The sequence below is a fragment of the Bufo gargarizans genome, chromosome 9, assembly GCF_014858855.1.
Source record: "Bufo gargarizans isolate SCDJY-AF-19 chromosome 9, ASM1485885v1, whole genome shotgun sequence".
Classification (NCBI taxonomy): Eukaryota; Metazoa; Chordata; class Amphibia; order Anura; family Bufonidae; genus Bufo; species Bufo gargarizans.
The window spans coordinates 172,225,299-172,246,709 of record NC_058088.1 but is presented as its reverse complement, the minus strand read 5'-3'; the positions used below and the strand labels follow the sequence as shown (position 1 = coordinate 172,246,709).

General features: G+C 41.1%; 1 protein-coding gene across 1 annotated transcript in view; it reads right to left on the bottom strand.

Annotated features, from left to right (window-relative positions):
• Nucleotides 1-3,948: 3,948 nt before the first annotated feature.
• The window catches only part of AVPR2 (arginine vasopressin receptor 2), a 73,994-nt gene continuing 56,531 nt past the window's right edge, over nt 3,949-21,411 (bottom strand). Inside the window, exons 2-3 of the mRNA XM_044305985.1 lie at nt 9,013-9,895; nt 3,949-4,253 (exon numbers count right to left, since the gene is read on the bottom strand). Of these exons, the coding sequence (XP_044161920.1) occupies nt 4,048-4,253; nt 9,013-9,895 (1,089 nt within the window). The 3' untranslated portion in view covers nt 3,949-4,047. The remainder of the gene's footprint in view (nt 4,254-9,012; nt 9,896-21,411) is intronic.

Below are 21,411 nucleotides of genomic sequence, written 5' to 3'. Positions count from 1 at the left end.
AGAGCAACTGGAGCAATGAATGGGGAGATCTCTGGATGAGTTTGTCATGTACTATATGATTTAAAAAAAATAATTATTAACCCCTTAGTGACCAGACTATTTTGGGCTTTACAGAGCAAGCGATTTTTTTTTCGCCGTCACCTTCCAAGAGCTAAAACTTATTTATTTCCGTATTGACCCTTATGAGAGCTTGATTTTTGGGGGATAAGTTGTCGTTTTTAATGGCGCCATCTTGGGGTACACATAACTTTCTCATTAGCTTTCATGAACTCTTTCTGGGAGGGAGATAGGAAAAAAACAGCAATACTACCACAGAGGTTTTTTTTTTACACTTTACATTTTTTTGCGTTTATTTTTCGGCATAAATAACATGAGAACTTTATTCTCTGGGTCAGTACAATTATAGCCATACCAAATACATAGTTTTTATTTATTTTTTTACTACTTTTTTTTTACTACTTTTGAGCAAAAAAAAACCTTGATTTAAAAAGAAGAAAATGTTTTTGCATCACCGCATCCCAAGATCCATTACTTTTAAATTTTTCTTTCTACGGACCTGTGTGAGGGCATTGTAGTTTTGATTAGTATAGTTTTCGGATACAGAACACTTTTCGATTGCCTTTGATTCAATTTTTTGTGACAAATAAGCAAAAAACAGCAAATCTAGTATTTTTATTTTTTTTACCGCATTCCCCATACGGTATAAATGACATGATAATTGCGAAGTGTGGGTAGTTATGGAAGCGTCGATACCAAATATATTTTATTTTTGCTATTATTTCCATCGAAAAATGTTTTTTTCAGTGGAAAAAAGCATATTTTTAATTGTAATTTTTTCATTTGATAAATGTTTTAATAGTCCCATAAGGTGATATTTTGAAATACAATACACTATTCCTGTAGTGCATTGTATTTTATTGTCAGTGCTATACTGACATTCACAAACAGGCCTAACTAGAGAGGCTCAGCCTGCTGGGAAACACTGCACTGACAACCGCATTCCACTGTTTTGCGGAATGCCGATGGGGAAACAGAGGAAGTCCGCTCCCTCTGTAACCGCTTACATGCCGCAGACGCTATTGCCCGCGGCATGTAAGCAGTTAAACGGCCTAGATAGCTGCTCCAGCCAGTCCGGGGCATTAGAGCAGGAGTGCAGCTCTCATGGGAGAGCCAAGCCCTGTCTCCCTGCTGCACGAGAGACCCATGCAGCGCTTAGACTGGGCTGCCGTAAAAAGGTGGCGGCCCACCCTAAGGCCCCTTAGTAACTGCCTTAAAAAGTTGTATTGTGGTCACTAAGAGGTTAATCATGTGATAACCCCTTTAGGTCATTCCCATACATGGTGTCTATAGTCTTGACCAGGGCTGATACAGATGAGATGCTCAGTAAACTGATGAGATGACTCAGTGAATGGAAATATTGATCATGCTCGTTACATAGCTCCACTTTACAGATGGGTAATCCTTAATTATTGTCTCGCCCCGTCCTCTTCTGACTCAATGACGCATGCCATGGAATGACCAATATTGCCTGGAGATGCAGATGGTTAGAAGAGGTCATGGTGAGGCCAAAGCACATCACTAGTTCTAATGTCAGGAGTCAGTGAGAAAACCTAAATTCATAGTGACAACTCCATAAGCTTCCATGCGTTCGGCTATTATTGGAGGTGTCTCATTGTAAAGGATGAAGGTTGGTCGCTTTGTCTTTGCCTTCCATGCGGTAAGATATCATATAGACTCGGCTCAGTGAAGCATAGTCCTGGAGACAATCCATGTATGAGCATCTGTACACTGGTGGATACAGTCCAAAGTAGTATAGAAACCTGTAGACCACTAGATAAACTGAACAATAGAGAATCCGTAAAACACATGAGATTTAGAAGTCTAGAATTAATAACTGTCAATGTCATGTCATCTGTATGTATAATCCCTACTTGCCTGGAGTCATGACACACAGATCATGGAGGCCGTCTATCTTGTCCTCCAGTCCATGACCCTTTCAATAGAATCCCATAATCAAAGTAGGGCCAAGAAACCACCCCATGAAAGTGATTAAGATCTTGAAGAACCAAGCCAGGAGAACATCTGAGATGTTTTCATTGCTGGACTGCTAAGTAAGAATTGGAAAATGAGGGGTATTTCCATCTCAGACATTGATGGCAGGATATGCTATCTATGTCAGATAGGTCAGATTCCAGCTCTGGGACCCGCTCCTATCTCCAGACGAGGCCCCCCAAAGTGAAGGAGAGCACGCCACGCATTTCTATGGGATTTCTGAAAATAGCTGAGCAAATGCGTCCGCCATTCCATTCACCGCCCTCACAGTGAACGGAGTGCAGCCACGCATGCATGGCCAACCTCTATACAATGCTGTGGAGCATTTCAGAACTCCCATAGTGGTGAATGGAGGGTGGTCATGCATGCCTGACTGCTCTTCTTTCACTTTGGGGGCCCTGTTCTGGAGATAGGAGTGGGTCCCAGAGGTGGGACCCGCAGCTAGCTGACATTTATGGCATATCCTAGTGACATACTGTACCACCAATGTCTGAGATGAGACGACTACTTTAAGGTCCAGGTTACCTGCAAATTCACTTTTAAGGGGTTATCTGGTTAGGCTACATTCATTTCTGTGTCAGAGGTTGTGTTCGGGGCCTCCATCACAGAGTCCGTCAAAAATAGTGCCAAATGGATTCTATTAGAATAAATGTGATCTGTTTGGCTCTGTTCAAAATCCAGCCTTTAGAAAACCTATTTTAGCTGGAACGTCTCTCACTGGAGGCACTAGGCCTTGCATTACATGGACATCCCATTGATTTCAACGGGCAATGTGTAACACCCCATTTCCCCTCTTCCTGCTGATTTCTCCAACAGATACCAGCTGATCACTGGAGGTCCTTGATGCAGGACACCCTATGATCGATTAACAAGAGCACCCCTTTACTGACAGCAGGAGATTTACAGTTTTGGTGCCAGCTTCTCTGACCAGGGGACAACTATTGTGGGGGGCACTAAAGGGACAGCAATACTGTGAGGGAGCACTAATGGCGCATATCTACTGGGTGGGGACATTAAGGGGGTATATCTACTGTGTAGGGACACCAAAGTTGGCATATCTACTGTGCAGGGGCACTAAAAGGGCATATCTAGTATGCGGGGACAATAAGGGGGCATAACTACTATGAGGAGGCACTAAGGGGGCATAACTACTATGAGGAGGCACTAAGGGGGCGTATCTACTGGGTGGGGACATTATGGGGGTATATCTACTCTTTGGAGACACCAAGGTTGGCATATCTACTGTATGGGGACACAAAGGGGGGCCCACTCATTAAATTTCTGCACTGGGCCCACCAATGTATTAAAACGGCCCTGGCAACATGCAGTATTCAATTCTTTAAAATTAATTTATTACACGTTAAGCACTGACTGTATACGGCACATATTTACCATATTTAGCAGATTACATTGTGTAGACCATTCATGATAAAAAATATGACATTCTCTCTCACCAAATCCACTTAATTTTCACAGCATCACAGAAAGCCGTCACCCAGCCCCAAATGCACAGACATCAATGATAATGTCATCTACTTCAGTCCAGATGTGCATACCCAAAGTCTGTGTTTTTTTTACAATGTGGTGACAGAAGTTCATAGTGATTCTTGTAGGATGCTCCTACAGCCTAGACTCCCAAACAGTTCCTATTGTTCTTCAAAAAAGTTGCATTTCCTTCACCAGTAGAGTGAGATCTTAGGTCCATTATCATGTTCTTTACAATATATTATATGTATATATATTTTTTACACATGACATCCATGTAATAACAATAGAACTTGAAGATATGCAGATCAGGTATTCGGAGAACTTCACCCATCTTCGAAAACAACGGCTCTACGGACATATAAGGTGCAGTGCATTAAGATTATTTCACAGGAACATGAAGTTCTGAAGAGGCCTTCAAAAAGCCTTCCTCAACCACCATCGTCCTCCATGTTTGGCCTATCAGCGTGACTGTTCAGGTTTGGCATACACATGATTGCCAAGCCATGTTTAGTACAGCGACTCCTTCTGTACTGTGGTGGACCCGGTGAAATAGGAGTCTTCAGGCAGAGAGTTCTTTCGTCGTCTCTTCTTGCAACCACAACACAAGATGGCATGTACATCCTTCGAGACGCTGCTGCTGAAGATGGTGTAGATCCAAGGGTTTGTACAGCTGTTCAAGCTTGCCAGTATCATCAGGATCTGGATGGCAGAGTCTGTGGAACGGGAAGATAAGAAGATAATATGTTATCATGTAGCTGTGCTATAGGGCCCCAACAGGGATGCACATTAACTCTTAAAGGCTATGGACACCTTTGGGTTTTCAAATTTTGTGCTATATTCTGCTTATTTTAGGTTAAAAATCTTTTTTTTCAATTGGTCTTTACTAAAAAATTTCCAATACTTGTTTCATCTACAGCTCTCGGTTCCACTGCATCTGCAGAATGAGCTTCTCCTCAATTAACCCATCAGGGAGCTGCTCTGACTGCTCAATCTGTATCCCTTATCTCTTTATACCTGACAGCTCATAAACTCTCAGTGAAGGTAAATTTCTATCAAACCGATAGGAATATGGCTCAAATAAATGTTTTATGAGCTGCAGAGCGAGCCGTCAGAGCAGCTCCCTGACTGATTCATTGAGAAGGAAAAGGCAGGGGAACGGAGAGTTGTAGAGGAAAAATTATTACAAATTTTAATAAAGACCAAAAATGTAAAAAAATATTTTCAGGCCAAAGTAAGCAGAAATCAGTCACTGAAAAAAGTCCCAAATGTGTCCATATCCTTCAAGTTGATCCGACACATAACATGAAAGTGCCTGGGGACACCTTAGGATAGGTTATCCATCAGATCAGTAAAAGACAGATTCCCAGCAACCCCACCGTGATTAGGGTGAGCTGTAGGACAACTACAAAAGTATGGCGCTGGGCCTGGCAAACAATGACGGGGATGCCAGATGCCATGCTGAAGCACTATGGCCCATCCATGGCAAATCTTCTCCTATACCTTGCACAATTTTCTATACAATTTCTCAGTGTTCATGATCTCAACTTGCTGTCAGTGAATGTAACCAAGTCTCACAGCTGAGGGTTTGGTACAAATCATCCAATATTTACACTAGTATCACGGCTTCTGTTTATAAAGCTGGATCCCCCAAATGATGGATCAAAAGAGTAGTGGTGGGGGTCTGCCCTCTTCTTGCCACCAAAAGGGACTGAACCTTTTGATGGCATGCCCTTGAGGCAGAAGACACATTGGTGCTGCTAATGTTGCCTAAGATGGATATATTGTATCAAAACCTCAGCTACCAGTTTTTACCATCTGAATGTAATTAAGAGTGCTTCCATTCACTGAAAGCAAGCAGGGATACTGAAAATGTTGAGTAATTGAAACTGAAAATATATTAGAAAGGGTCATAACTGCTTTCTAGATGGAATTAGAAGACTTGTTCCCTCTGCAGATTAGGACTGGTACCCAGCGCAGAAGCTCCTAAATCACTGACGGAATGTGTCTTTAATACGTTAAGTTGTCTCACTATGACAAATCATCTTAAAGGGGTTATTCCATGACTGATGCAAAAATTAAAATCATATAGAACATGACAATCTCCTTAAAAAAAAGCTAGAACCAGCCCTGTACCTCACATGGAACCAGAGATCCCCCCATTTATTGGTCTTCTAGATTTACGAGTATTATAAACTGGCAGCTCAGGGGGCATGGCATTTTGCGGACCACACATGGCTGGCACTATGATAGAAATGCCTATCTTTGTCCATTGCTGCGGACAAGAATAGGACATGCGCTATCTTTTTTGCGGGGCTGCGGAACAGACGTGCGAAGGCGGACAGCACATGGTGTGCTGTCCGCATCTTTTGCGGCCCCATTGAAATGAATAGGTCCGCACCTGTTCCGCAAAATTACGTAACGGGTGTGGACGCATTCATGCTGACATGTGAATAGACCCTTAGGCTGAAGCTCTCTCCCTATCACAAGAGGCAATTGAAGAATGGAACTGAGCATGTGCGTCCACCTCAGCGAGGTGGACAGAGAAGTAAGAAAAAGAACAAACAGCAGGTGGCGCTATATAGAAACATTTTATCGAATAACTCAGTGGCTATACTAAATTACATGTAAATTACATTCATTACATGTAATTACAAAAGTATTCAGCTCCAGGTGCTAGGTTGAAAACTGCAGAATATTTTTCATGGGACAGGGTTTAAAAGTCCTGGAATTAAAGGGGTTTTCCAAGTGTTTAATACATATGACCTATCCTCAGGATAGCTCATCAGTATCTGCTCAGAGCGGGTCTGAATCCTGGACGATCAGGTGTTTGAAGAGGCTGTGGCGCTCTGGTGAGCACAGCGCCATCCATTGGATAGTGGCCGTACTTGGTATAGCATGTAAGCCCCATTCAGTTGATCAATCAATTTGAGCTCTTTGGGCTCTTCAAACAGCTGATCAAAGGGATGGACTCTACAAACAGCTGATTGCCAGGAATGCCAGGAGTCGGACCACCACCGAGCAGATATTGATGCCCTATCAGTATGAAACACTCGGAAAATCCCTTTAATTTTCATTTGAAGCACGTTGATAGTAACATACATGATACCAAATATGCTTATCAAATCAGTCTCTCTCCTGGAAGAATGCCCTGTCCCAGAATATTTTATCACATTCCTGCTTCCTGCCTTGCACATCTCATAAATTGACAGCATCCTCTGGCAATGCCCCTGCCAGGAAAAAAAACTCACAATTCTAGATATTATCAGAAAACATCCCCAGAGCAAGTTCTCCCGACAAGCACAGAGACCCTGGAGAATTTGGAACTTTACTATAAAGTCCCTTTTAAGTCCTTGGGAATTTGACAAAGCCTTGTATGGTGACTACAGAGGCGCGTATCATTCCAGATAGAACTAGAGTCAGCAGAGACAATATAGGAGGACTTGGAAACTTCTAGCTCTGGGCTAGTGCTTGAACGCATCCAAGGCCAAACCCAACAGGAACACCTGCAGAGTGTTTGGAGAAGAACGTGCATGTTTATAAGGGTTTTAAGGTTCAGGCTTCAGTGAAAACATTCATGGGTGTGGAATTTTATTCCATCCACAGCATGGTTGGGAAGAGCTGTGATTTTGAAGAGCACTCTTTCATTGCTGGATATAAAGTCATGGTTGTCTCAGAGAGATTGCTGGCATATCACTCTTTGAAGGACACTTCAAGTTCTAGTCAAAAGGGAACCATGTAGGGTCATTCACCACTTGATGTGATACAGCAAATGGATATATTCACTCAGGGCAAGGCTACTTTTGCTTGAACAATGAGATAGGAAAAGTATGAAGTCTTCAACTTTTCCTTTTGTAGAATAAGAATGCTACAATTGAAGGAGCTTTACAACTAGAGACATTTATGGCCTACTGATATAACAGCATTTGGACAGCAATCAATTCTGAGAAAGGAAATGCTAGTCTGTCCTTTCCTGTCTACGTGGTCACTCTTCATGCTCCTATAGAAATTCACCGTGGCCATGACTTTGTGCCATGTTCTTTGTGAGGAACAGGGAAGCAAATACCCAGGTTCTCACGATTGTTGGGAAACCCATTAGTTGGAAATAAGACATTAGTGACATATCAAATTAATATGCCATAAATATCTATAGCAGAAACATCTGGTCATATTTTGTTATCCCTCATAAATAGTCCTGCCATATTCTGCAGCGCAAAGTCTAACATGAGGTCAGGCTCTTCACCTGTGTCTGGATGAGCTGCCCCCTATGGACCTCAGATAAGGGGGGCTCCATTAAATTTTTCTGTTACATGTGTGTACTATACAGGATCCCGAAAAAGCTCCTGTCCTCGCAATAAACAGTGATTTATAGCTTCCAGCAGCTTTTTCTTACATTCATATGTATGGACTAGATATACCTGTACTTGTTTTATGGTTGTCTTTAAAATTTTTGTCTTATTTTGAGTTGACCTGCCGTTTGTTCTTTTCCTTTTTTCTTGTCCACCTCACTGAGATGGTCGCACACGCTCAGTTTAAATCTTCAACTGTCACTGTCTGTTAGAAGCTGTTTCAGTTACATGGAAAGAGATACAGCAGAAAGGACAACCCCCCAGGAAAGAACATAACCGCTGAGCTGCCAGCATGAAATAAATCTAGTAGAACAATTGGAGCAATTAATAAGGAGATCTCTGGACCCATGTGAGGTGCAGGGCTGGTTCTAGCTTTGTTAGAAAGAGATTGTCATGTACTATATGATGTCTGATTTTCATGTTTTGCATCAGTCATGGCATAACCCCTTTAATACTGTAACCTGATGGACAACTGTACAAGTATACATATGTGTGGACAATACAAATAACTAGCAAAGAATTTATCCATTCCAAAGACTTTACAAAGGAGCAGGGGATATTCTTTATGTTTATGATGGAAAGGTCAGGAAAGGATTCTTTACAATTAGAGTAGTCAAACTATGGAATGCCCTACCCTAAAAGATGGTAATGGCAGATACTATGTCAACATTTAAAAAAGGGCTAGATAATTATCTAATAACAAATGTCAAAAGGTTAAAAGTAATTTAACAACTAGATCAAGAAAGGTTGAACTTGATGGTCCTGTGACTTTATTTTAACCTATATAACTACATCTGGAGAGTTGACAAGTGTTTGAGTAAACCTTCTCAAATTAGACTTTTACAATATAGTAGTCAGTAGGACATGTCAGAACATCCTAATCCATGGGGTCCAGCTACCGTACATGGAACCTGGCTGATCTTGAGTATTGCTAAAGAACCTGTCCCAACCTCAGGCTCACTGAGATTCCAGCAACTGGATCCCCATCAATCAGGCACTAGTGATGACATAAAAAGTCTAATTTGTGAAAAAACCATGAAGGTTATGGCATAAAAAGCAATTCACATATACTAGTTAGCATGATAAAATATAGCATACAGCAAGAATAGTCTAAAAAGTGACTTACGGCTTGTTCCTGACTTCTCGTTCCAGACATTCCAGAACTGCGCAATAAAAAAGGGTGTCCAGCATATCACGTAGATTAGCACTATAGCAAGAGTCATCCGCACAGTCTTGGACATGGCTTTGGTCACCCCTGTGTCTGAAACTGGTGACACTCCATTTATTCCACCCTCCGGTTTTTCTTTTCTTCTTGACCCAGGTGATCTTTCCGTTCCTAAATATAAGCTATTATGGATTTCTCGGAAAATCAGTACTTGGCACGTGGTAATAAAAATGGCGGGAAGGATAAGGACTGCCAGTGTTATCCACGTCACATAAGCTTTAATGCCCCATGGCTGCACAAAATTTGCCCAACAGTCATAGACACCTGGATGAACCTCTGTTTTTGAGAATATAAAAATCTGTGGAAGACTGAGGATGCCGGAGGCGGCCCATGCCAAACAGACAGGGATGTTCCACCGGGCAGAGCCCTTTTTAAAAGTCATCATAGGTCGACAGATTGCTTGATGTCTATCAAAAGTCATGGCCACAATCATATAAGAAGATGCAAACATTCCCACCACTTGCAGGTACCTGACAGACCTGCAAAGGAAATCTGGACCTTGAAAGCGGTCAGTAATGTCCCAGATAAGTTGAGGTAAAACCTGGAAGAAAGCCACCACTAAGTCCGCCAAGCATAGGTGAATCATAAAGGTGTGCATGAGGGCATTGTGCTTCCGTCTTCTCAGAAGGGTGAAGAGAACCAGACAGTTTCCAAAGGTGGCAAAACAAAAAACAATTGCGAGAAGGGCAATGTTCCACTGTACCACGTAAGGGTTTCGTTTGTCCACATCTTCAGCGGTGACATTGGTACTAATAATTGCAAAGGGGCTCTGTGTCACAGACATCTACAAGGAAACAAGACATAAAATAGTGGTAAATGTAAAGCACAGCAGTAAGAAAAATTCTCAAATGTATTTTCCTGGAAATAGAGTAGACATGGCATTTTTATGGCACGTTCACACCACAAAAGAAATAATTCACTGGAAGGATGTGCCAGTCAGTAAATAAAAGAAAGTTGAAGGCCCCAAAGGACTATAGTTAAAACAAATACGGCCATTTTGTTGTGATTACCTTCAAGTTCAAGACTGTGGACTGATTTTATTATTTTATTCTGTCAATTTATTTTTAATTTATACTCCCATATTTCTTTTTTTTTCTTTTTTTATAATCTTTATTAGCTGCTTATAATTTACAAAAAGTTCAACAATTCCATTTGACTTTACCATTTTTCTTGACGGCATAAACAGTAATACCTTATCGTCCTCCCTCCTGCTGCTTAAATCACTCCTGTGGGGGGATAGGAGGAAAAAAAAAAGGGAAACCCACTGTGCTCCCAACTCTCCCAACCGTCCCCACACTGCCTCCCCAGTCCCCCATCCTCACTCCGAGTCCACCACCAGCCCCACGTTACTAGACCAGCCATCTCTGCCACTTTTTAGCAAACATATCTTTCTTCCTAATTGACACCAAATGAAATTCTTCTCCAACAAGCGAGAATCTGGTCAAATTCTCCCATTCCTTAACTTAACTGTAGGTACCGTCCCATCTCCCCAGTGTGTCACAATACATGTTCTAGCATAAAATAACAATTTAGATGCTACTTCTTGATCTTTGGCGGTAACCGTTTTATCCATCACACCCAGGATACATGCTTCGAAACTAAGAGGGAGTTTAAACCGGTGATATTTCTCTATTTTTTCCTTCACATTCCTCTAAAAGCACTGGATCTTTAAACATATCCAAAGTATATGAATGTCATCTACTCCTACTTCCCCGCATTTTTTACAGCTAAATTGTTTGGATTTATAACATTTCATTAAAAACTTCGGGGAGTAATATAACCGGTAAAGTATATTAAATTGCATGATTCTATATGAGAAGTTGTATGGCCTTTTCCCTTTGCATGTTTAGATCCTCACGCCATCTATAATTCAGGGTAGTTATAGCTTTTTTTATTTGTCTTCTGCTGTAACAGACTTCCATATACTTTGGGAATCAATCTCCTCCCTGACACTAAATTAGAGATGTCCTCTAAAAAACATGGGTGGGGTGCTATTTGTGGACCTTTTCCTAGCTCCGCTCGCAGAGCTTGTTTCAACTGTAGATAAAAGAGAGTCAGGCCTTTTTCTCCGATATTATATTCAATTTTGAGATCTTGATAGGTTATTATATCCCCCTCTCTCCATATCTGACCAAGTTTGAGTATTCCATACTCGCACCAAATTTTTGTTCAATTAGTTTTAGTTCTTTTAGATGGGTATTGTCCCATAGCAAAGTGTCCCTTTGAGGCCACAAACCTTTTACCATGTTTCAAGATTTATTCCATAGATCGAATAGGGGTGTTTTATTAACTTGTTGATTTGACAATATATCTGCTTCTAATAATTGGAAGATACTACACTTTTCTAACCATTTATTGATCCCCGCCACCATGTTCTTATACCTACATGACTTACTCCACATTATCATGTTTCTAATCTGTCCAGAAACAAAATAGAGCTCCAGATCCGGAACTGATAATCCACCCTCTTTCTCGTGGATGTATAATATCTGGGCTCTTATCCCTGTTTTTTTACCGCGCCATATCAAGTCCGTTATTAATTAAAAATTATTTTGGGGATTATTATCGGTGTATTACAAAAAATATAGTATAACGAGGGTAATATACACATTTTAACCAGTGAGATACGACCTGCCATCGAAATATGTATTTTTTTCCAAACCTCTATTTTTTTCCGCAAGTCCTGTAGTTTAGGGAGCACATTTAGCTGTATATAATCCCCGGGACTAGTTGTTATCTGGATACCTAAATATTTTACAGATTCTCGACTTTCTTTGACTTCTAGTAGTCCCGGTACAAAACCAGAGGATCAATCAGAATACAGGCCGACTCGGACCAGTTTATATTCAGTCTAGAATACTTACTATATTCTTCGAATACCTGAAATATCTTCATAAGTGAGCCATGAGATCCCACAAACAGCATAATATCATCTGCATACAGGGAATTTTTTTTCTTCATGAGCTCCAAATCTAAAACCTTCAATTTGTTTATCTTGTCTTATCTTATCAGCTAAAGGTTCCATTGCTATAGCAAATAGCAACGGGGATATTTAGTCTGAATATTGACCGTTCAATATTACCCTTGCAGAAACTTCGGCATACAATAATTTAACCCAAGATATAAAATTGTCTCTAAATCCCATTCTCTCCAATGTAGCGAATAGGAAGGGCCATTCTATGGTGTCAAACGCCTTTGCGGCATCTATGGTTACAACCATACGTTCACCACAATTCGAAGGTTCCAGCTGGGTGTTCATAAAATATCTAATTATATTATCGGTTGTAGTTTTGCCTGCCATAAACCCCGACTGATCCTCGTGAATGATCCCGGAAACCACTTTCCCCAATCTTTTTGCCCAGATCCTTGCCAGTATTTGGTTGTCTGTATTTATTAATGAGATAGGGCGATAAGAGTCCGGGAGTATTGGGTCTTTTCCTGGTTTTAATATAAGTGTTATTAGGGCTTCTCTCACAGAATCCGGAAGTTTTCCTGATTCCCTTGAAGAAGCCCACATTTTAAGCAATTTTTACATTAATACTTCTTTATATTGAGCACAGACCTGAAACGGGATCCAATCTATTCCCGGGGTCTTATTCTTGGTTATCTTAGATAGAGTTACCTCCACTTCTGTAATAACTAAAGCATCCTCTAAACTTTCTCTTTGATCATCGGTTAGCTTGATAATAGCAATTTGCTCAAGGAACTGTCTTTCCCTCACACTCTTGGTTATCTTACTGCTGTATATATTTTCAAAATATTCCTTAAGTACCTCCATTTTAGCTGATTGTTCCACCAGTTTGTGGCCAGATTTATCTACCAGGCAATGTCTATAGTTATTATTTTTTGTCTGAGTTGCCACCAAGGCGACCAGTTTTTTACCGGGTATGTGGGCACAGATGTAATTGTCTCTTACATAGTTCTCTTTTTGTTGTTCCGCTAGTAGAAGTAGGTCGCTTTTCAGCTTGGTCACTTTATCTGTCCATGCTTTATAATTTTGTACAATGGGTTTTCAATATATATTTTTTCAGGTTTTCCACCTCATTTTCTAGTTCCATTATTTTCTTCCTAATTCCTTTCTTATATATTGCAGTGTATTTAGTGATAATCCCTGTTATTCATGCCTTTGCGGTGTCGCATACCGTGTCATTTTTTGATGAACCCTCATTTATGTCAAAATATCCCCTACTCTCATTCAATATCTTATTATGAGTGCCCATTATATTAATCCATCCTATATTTATATTCATCCTTCATTTTTTTTTTTTTTTTTTTTTTAAATATTTATAATAATTGTATTGTGATCCGATATCCCCCGCCGTCCATACTACTACACAATCTGTTCAATCTCCTGTGCCCCTCTATTATCAGTGAAAACCAAATCTATTCGTGATAAACTCCCATGGGTTTTAGAATGACAGGAATTAATTTTTAAATTTGGGTTTCTTACCCTCCAAATATCAAGCCAGCCTAGTTCTGTTATACCGTAATATCTTTTAATTTCGACCCTGTATTAGTTAATTGGAGGTTGTTTTGTCCACATCTATCCATTTGAGCGTCCATTACATTATTAAAGTCTCCCATTACTAATAGTGGTTTATCTCCTGCCTTGAGCACGAACTCATTTATTTTTAATAAGGCCTTTGGTCTAAAGGGAGGCCGGTATATGTACATTTGCTATAATCCATGCTCTACCTTCTATTATACAATCCATAAGGACATATCGACCTTCCTTATCTATAGCTGTATTTACTATTTTGATATCTACATTTCGATGGATTAGTATACTCACCCCTCTTGCATATGTTGAAAACACTGAATGGAAAGCGTACTGTATCCATGCCCTATTTACCCCTGCTGTCGTCTCCTTTGTCAAATGTGTCTCTTGCAAGCAGACTATAGTAGGGAGAAACCTTTGAATTGCATCAAACTCTGCTACTCTTTTGGTTCCCCTGCCCAGTCCCCTAATATTCCATGAAATTACTCTCATACAATCCCACAAAAAATATGTTGATAGCTATCCATTACTAAAAAATATATAGATGTAGACCCAGAGTAAAAAGGGAAGGGGGGGAATGGGTACCAGGGGAGACGGAGTACAGAAGAAGGAGAGCAAAAAAAAAAAAAAAAAAGGAGGAAAACCCTCGTTGTTCCCCCCTCAGGAGTGCACGCCGCAGCAGCTACCAAACCCTCCCTCGCTGAATGGCCCAGGATACCATCTGGATCTGGCCCTCTCACTTGCATTACTCCCTCTCATATGAACCCCAAGCCCTGTTCCCCTTAACCTTTTATCTTTTCTTTCAGCCATTCTTCCACTGCCTCTGCTGTATCAAAGAACCAAGTTTTTTCCTCCCATTCGACCCTCAGCTTAGCTGGAAATATCATTGAGTACTTAACATTATTTATACGCAATTTTTTTTAAAACATCAATAAAATGAGTTCTCTTTCTTATTGTTTCTTTTGCATAATCAAAAAAAAGCATTATACTTGTACCCACATATTCCAGCTTCCCTTTATTTCTTGACCTGCGTAACACTTCTTCCTTTTCCTTTACCGACAAGAAATTAATTATTATTGGACGCGGTTTTATTCCAGGGGGGGTAGTCTTGTCGGCAGCCTGTGAGCTCGCTCTAGAAAGTTTTTATATTCTGAGATATCTTGACCCAATTGTTCCCTTAACCAGGTTTGTATAATACCGCAAGGGTCTTGTCCCTCCACTCCCTCCGGGAACCCCAGGCCTCTCAGGTTGGACCTCCGAGACCTATTTTCTATATCCAGTAGTTTATTTTTAAGTACTGCATTTTCTTCCTTTAAGGTACATTTCTCTTTAACTATTATCCGATGTCCTCTTTTCTACTTCTATTAATCTATCTTTATATTTTTGTAAACCCATCCTGAGAAGCCCCACCGTCTCCTTAATGTTTCCAGTCTGGAGAGAGAGGTCCTGTACTGCCAGGTTACATTTTTTTATTTCTTGAAATATTTCCAGCAGACTCGTGCCTGCTCTGTCTGGGTTAGAGCCCCTCTCTCACTCTCTTTGAGGCGTTCTATACCTCTCTCCCCAGGCCGGAACTCCCCACCGGGTAGTGTTGTCGTCACACCCTCCATCAACCCGGGGTCCCTTTCCTGACTTTGGGATATATCATCTTTCTTCTTTCTTGGGCTAATCTGTCCGCTTGTATTAATCAGCAGTTGTTGTTTAACTCTCTCTGCCCTCTTAAACATTGGGGAAATGGAGGTATTTAATTCTGGATGGTTTCTCCCCTTCTTTCCTGCCCCCTGTCTAGACATTTCTATATTATAAAGCAAAACAGTCAAAGAGAAAAAAGGGGATTCAAAAAAATCATTTTTTTTTCTTTATTCCTCCTTTCCCCTTTTTCCTTCCCTCTTCTTCTTATCCCTTATTCCCTTCCCCCTTCTTTCTCCTTCCCCTTTTTTTTCCGTTCCTTTTTTTTCCTTTACAGCCCGCCTGTCAATTGTCCAATTTACAGCAGTTAGTCCACTATTTAGCACCCAGAACCTCAATACACAAAATGAAATAATTATTAATTGACTAGTAAGTGTTGCTGGCTTCCTGCAATGGGCGATTCGCACCAAACTGCTCCTCTCAATCTCTAGATATAATTATTGTAATGACAGTTAGGCCATAATACATTAAATAGAGAAAAAGGGAGATCATACAGTTTTCATATATGGGGATCTAAAAAAAAACAACAGGGAATCAATCCAGAGTCTCCCAACACTCCAACCTCGTTGTGGTTCCAGTAGCCCCCAAGAAATCAGCCTCTAGTAGAGGCTGTTATTTTCAGCAGAATATAGCCAATAAATAATTACTGTCTTTTTCCCTCCATCGATCATAATCAATGTTTACAGCAGGCACCTCACCCCGCCGCCTTCAGCACACCACCAGGAGATTTAACAAGGAAAACCCTCCAACAAAAAACGAATTCAGGTTGATCCAGTACTTTTCAGTTTCTTCTATCACCTTCCATACCAGTCCCTGCCCGGGAGGTCGTCCCTCCTTCCTCGGCTCCAGGACGTAAGTTCAAGTTCGACCCCCAACTTATAGCCCAGGATACGGGGGACAACCTCCACCTGATTCCGCAACAAAGAGTCAGAGCCTGTCCGTTTTATCGGGTTCAAGTCTCGCCTCGGGATCCTCCGTACAACTATCCGTCTCACCTCAGTAAGGGGGCCGGGATAATGCGAAGCGCCGCTCCGCTACCTGACCCCCTGACACTGGTACCTCGCGTCCCACTCCGCTCTTGTTTTCATCCAGCGGGGCACACCGAGACCGAGGAAGATATCCAGCACTCAAATCAGCTTCTGCCGCTACCCATGTTCCTCTGCTGTCACGAACCTGAGGGGCCGCTAGGATCCATCTGTATAGCAATCCTCCAGTATACCGTTAAATCAGGCAAGCCTCGGCGGCGAATAGTTCACAGCGGGGCTCACACCAGGGTTCATGGCAGGGATCAGCTGGTTGGAGGCTGTTTCGGCAGTGGGAGCATCTCACCTGGGCTTGGAGCTCATTACCCGAGGAGGAGGTGCGGGCGTCACCTGTGTACGCCCGCACGCATGCTCAACCTACTGATACTCCCATATTTCATTTAATAGCTTTTTTTCCCCTGATATGTGTATGCTGTTATATTTTAAATTTTTCACTTTATCTGTGTAATATTTGTTTTTAATTTCATTCTGTCACTCATGATTTTTCTTCTGGGTTAACTGTATATTTACTGGCTTTCTTGCCCTGACTTTTCAGGTGCCCTCTTTCTCTTCGAAACGTGTCTCACTTTCCTCATGTTGTTTTATACTACTGTTTTATCCTCGTTTTAATACATTTTCAGTGGTCTTGACCTACCTCTGGCTTATACTGATATGTATATATATGTTAAAAATGGAAACTGAGGACAGAATTTAGAGCACAATTTCAGGTATAACATAAGCTTTATATTTTACAGACCATGACCAAATGATATTGCAAGTCAACTGGCAGTTTTTACATGGTCAAGCTATCACAATCATCCTATATCAAATATCAAAATGGACCCCTTTCCCATGATCATGCTCCAGTCTAAATTAGAAAGGAGCTTGTTCTCTCTCTCTCTCTGCCCCTCTCATTATTTGCCTTGGACTCTGTATGATCTGTCCATCAGCTTTGATCAGTTTGAGTATACATTGGAGATAATATGGTCCTGCAATCTCTGTTAGATGGTATTTCTAACCCAAAACATGATGTTTTCATATCTCCCGTCTGCCATTATGTATTAGACTAGTGTGAGTACTTATAATGTATGCTAAAAGTCAGCTGCCGTCTTGAATACAACTTAAAATGTACAAATCGATGTAACATTAGATGCAGATATTCATGAGATTGCTCACACTTGGCCTTCATCATAGCTTTGAATTTCCATTAGCACAGCCTTTCTTGTATCAGTCGTGGCCAATAGTTTTGAGACTGACACAAATTTTGGTTTTCACAAAGTTTGCTGCTTCAGTATTTTTGGATCCTTTTTGTCAGATGTTTGTATGGTACACTGAAGGAAAATTATAATAATTTCATTGGTTATATAACTTCTACTAACAAATCTATCAAGGTAATGCGAAGACTCAATATTTAATTTGTTGACCCTTGGTTTTCAAGACTTCTGAAATTCGCCCTTGCATTCTAGTTATGAGCTTCTTCTTGACTAACCAGTGTTTAGAGTTTATCACAATTTCTGTGTTTTGTTTGTCCACCCACTTTCTGAGGATTGACCACAGGTTCTCAATGGGATTGAGATCTGGGGAGTTTCCTGGTCGTGGGCCCAAAATTTCAATGTTTTTTTTCTCTGAGGCACTTAGGTATGATTTTCGCCTTGTGATATGGTGCTCCATCATGCTGGAAATAGCGTTAGTCATCACCAAATTACTCGTGGATTGTTGGGAAAAGTTGCTCTTGGAGAATGTTTTGATCCCATTTTGTATTCATGGCAGTGCTCTTACCCAAAATGTAATTGAGTGTGCTCCCTTGGATGAGAAGCAACTTCACATTTGAATGGTCTTAGAATGCTTTACTGTTGGCATGACACAGGACTCATGGTAGCGCTCACCTTTTCTTCTCAGATCAAAAATTTTTCCAGATGTCCCAATGTCCCTGATGAAGACAGGGAGAAAATAACTTTACCCCAGTCCTCTGCAGTCAAAGCCCTTTACTTCCTGCAGAATGTCAGTCTGTTCTTTATGTTTTTCTTGGACAGAAGTGGCTTCCTTACTGCCCTTCTTGACACCAGGCCATCCAACAAAAGCCTTCACCAGACTGAGCGTGCAGATACACTGACACCTGTCTACTGCCATTCCTACGCAAGCTTTTCATCCAAGGGAGTGGGCTCACTCTCACAATTTTTCCTAAGAGCAATGCCATGAATTAAGAATGGAATCAAAACATTCTCCAAAAGCAATGTCTCCCAACCATACAGGAACAATTTGGTGAGGACCAATGCCAATTCCAGCATGATGGAGCACCATGTCACAAGGCAAAAGTCCTAACTAAGTGGCTCGGTGACCAAAACACTGAAATTTTGGGTCCATGGCCTGGAAACTCCCCAGATCTCTATCCCATTGAGAACTTGTGGTCCATCCTCAAAAGGTGGGTGGAGAAAAAAAAAATATAGAAACTGTGACAAACTCCAAGAACTGGTTAGACCAGAATGGGCTGTCATCAGTTAGGATTTGGCACAGAAGCTGATATCCAGCTTGCCTGGGGGAGAACTTCAGATTTCTTGAAAAAGAAGGGTCAACACTGGAAATATTGAGTCTTTGCATGAACTTGATGGATTCGTCTATAAAATGCTTCAATATACCTTAGACACATCTAAGAAAAAGATCCAAAAGCACTAAAGGAGCAAACTTTTTAAAAACCACAATTTGTGTCAGTCTCAAAACTTTTGGCCATGACTACAGTGCTCTCCAATATAAGGGACTGAATTTTGACACATTTGACTAGGTATTTCCATGTCATTGAGATAGTTTCACCACGATATATTTTCGTATCACGCTGTGTCCTACCTGGGAGGGAGAGGTTGTATCTGCAGCTCTATAATTATCCTGGAATCAGGCATCTCCTCTGGGCGCTTCATCAGTATTCTGTAGGCGCCTATTACATATATCTATTTTTAAGTTGTTTACCTTCCCTACACATCAGACAGTGACAGGAGGCGTGCACGCCATTATCTGAGCCAGTATTTACTGCATTCCTGGAGGGAATATCTATTTCCAGACATGATAATTATTACAGTAAATGTACCCAAAATGATCTGTTAAAACCAAGTTTAGGAACAGGGAAGCATCTGTACACTCATTATCGACTATGTACTGAATTTCATAAATGCTCATTACTTTCCTCAATGTGACCCTTACTCCCAACTTGCTGTATCTTGAATGAGGGTCTGTGGAAAAATGGGTGACTGACAACTCCTATGGGCACTATAATGGCCCAAATTTGTGGCCGTCACCTTTGGAAATTCAATAAAAATAATGAGTATATTGCACAGGCTAGCAATGTCTAAAAGATGTTAGCAACCACCAAGGATGCCTTGAGATGACCAGTTATGAAACCATGATGACCAGTCTTGAAAACCATTAAATTTTCTAAAAAATATGAAAAAAAACCTCAATGGTCCTTCATTCCGGGCTAATAACAATTCTTAAAATTTGGCAGAAGGAGATGTAAAATGACAGCATTATAAGTCACCAATGCTATGACCATATACCATAGAGGCAGCTATGAGTGCCCAAAATCAGGTTGGCCCATCCTTCTTCTCAATGAGGCCCTATCTCCACAGGTACTGTACATCCATATTAGAAAATAGTGGAAGAGGGATACTAACCCTTCCTTCTACACCATCCTTCTTTATCTCTTGTAGGACTTTTCCTTCTACAAGAGGTGTATGATCAGTGGGAGTCTGATTGTTGGGACCCACATGTTCACCAGATTGGTGTCCCAGAGTCCCCAGGCTGGATGCACGTTGTTGAGCTATTCAAGTCTATGGGTCTATCAAAGAAAAGTTAAATACAGCTCTCAGCTATCTCCAGAGTTCCCATACAGATGAATGGGGAGATAAGACACATGCATGATCAATTCACTTTGGGAACAGTGGGACCCTGTTATCATGGTCCAACTGCAGTGGATAGGTAATAACTTCCTATGGTAGGTCACCCTCTTTAATAGCCCTGAGCTGCAATACCAGACACAACCTATGGACAGGAGTGGTGCTGTTCTGAAAGTAAGCAGTCATGTTGTACAAATTGTTTTACCCCACCAGGAGCTCTTGGTACACCAGCTAATTATATTTACCAACTATGCAATGGGCCAAAGATATGAAGAGATACAAAAACTATATAGGTGGTAGTGATATATGTAGGGAGGAACCAATGTGGGGGATGGAAAGATGACCATTTATTTATGGCGTGTAGCCCATTACTCTCATATGTTCATTCACAGCTTCCACATTTCCATGTTTTCCTGAATGATTCCAGGCAGCATGTGTAAGATATGTTCTGTTGGGGAATACAAGGCCTCTCAAGGTCACCAGATACCGTCACTTGATCCGGTTTCAAAGTGAAATTTTACAGAAGCAAAATGAGTTTCTTTCCTGTTGAATTTGCAGACACATGGATTGTATGGTATCCTAAACTCCTTTTCTGCCTTGGGGTCACGAATGTTGCTCACCTCGAGTAAAGATATTCCAAACACATGGTCACAAACATAGATTAATATCTACATGCTGATACAGAAAGAAGATATTTTACATATATACTAGGGGGTAAAGGTATAAGGGTTTCAGAGGCAGTAGTCATAGCTGTACCTGGTGCAAAGCCATATGAGATGACATAGGGCCTGATTTATCATTTAGTTTTGCCAGTTTTCTGGTGTGAAAAATTTGCAAACTGTCCCAAGAGAAGCTTACTTACCTGCTTCCTGGCACCGGTTCCCCACTCCTGCTCCAGGTCTGTGATGCTTCGCAGGGCTCCCTCGATGTAAAAATCCTGTTTGACATCACTGCAGACAATCACTGGCTGCAGTGGAGACCGGGTCCCCTTACATTATGTGACGTAAGGGGGGCTGGGATATTTACATTGAGGGAGCCCAGCTAAGCATCACAGGCCTGGAAGAGCAGGGACCCCAGTGCTGGGAAGCAGGTAAATAACTCCTCCCCCCATTTTTGCATAACCCCTTTAAAGCATACCTATCCTTGCAGGGTTCTGGTGTATGTGAGAAATAATACTATTTCTGGCTATAATATGACTTGTAACCTG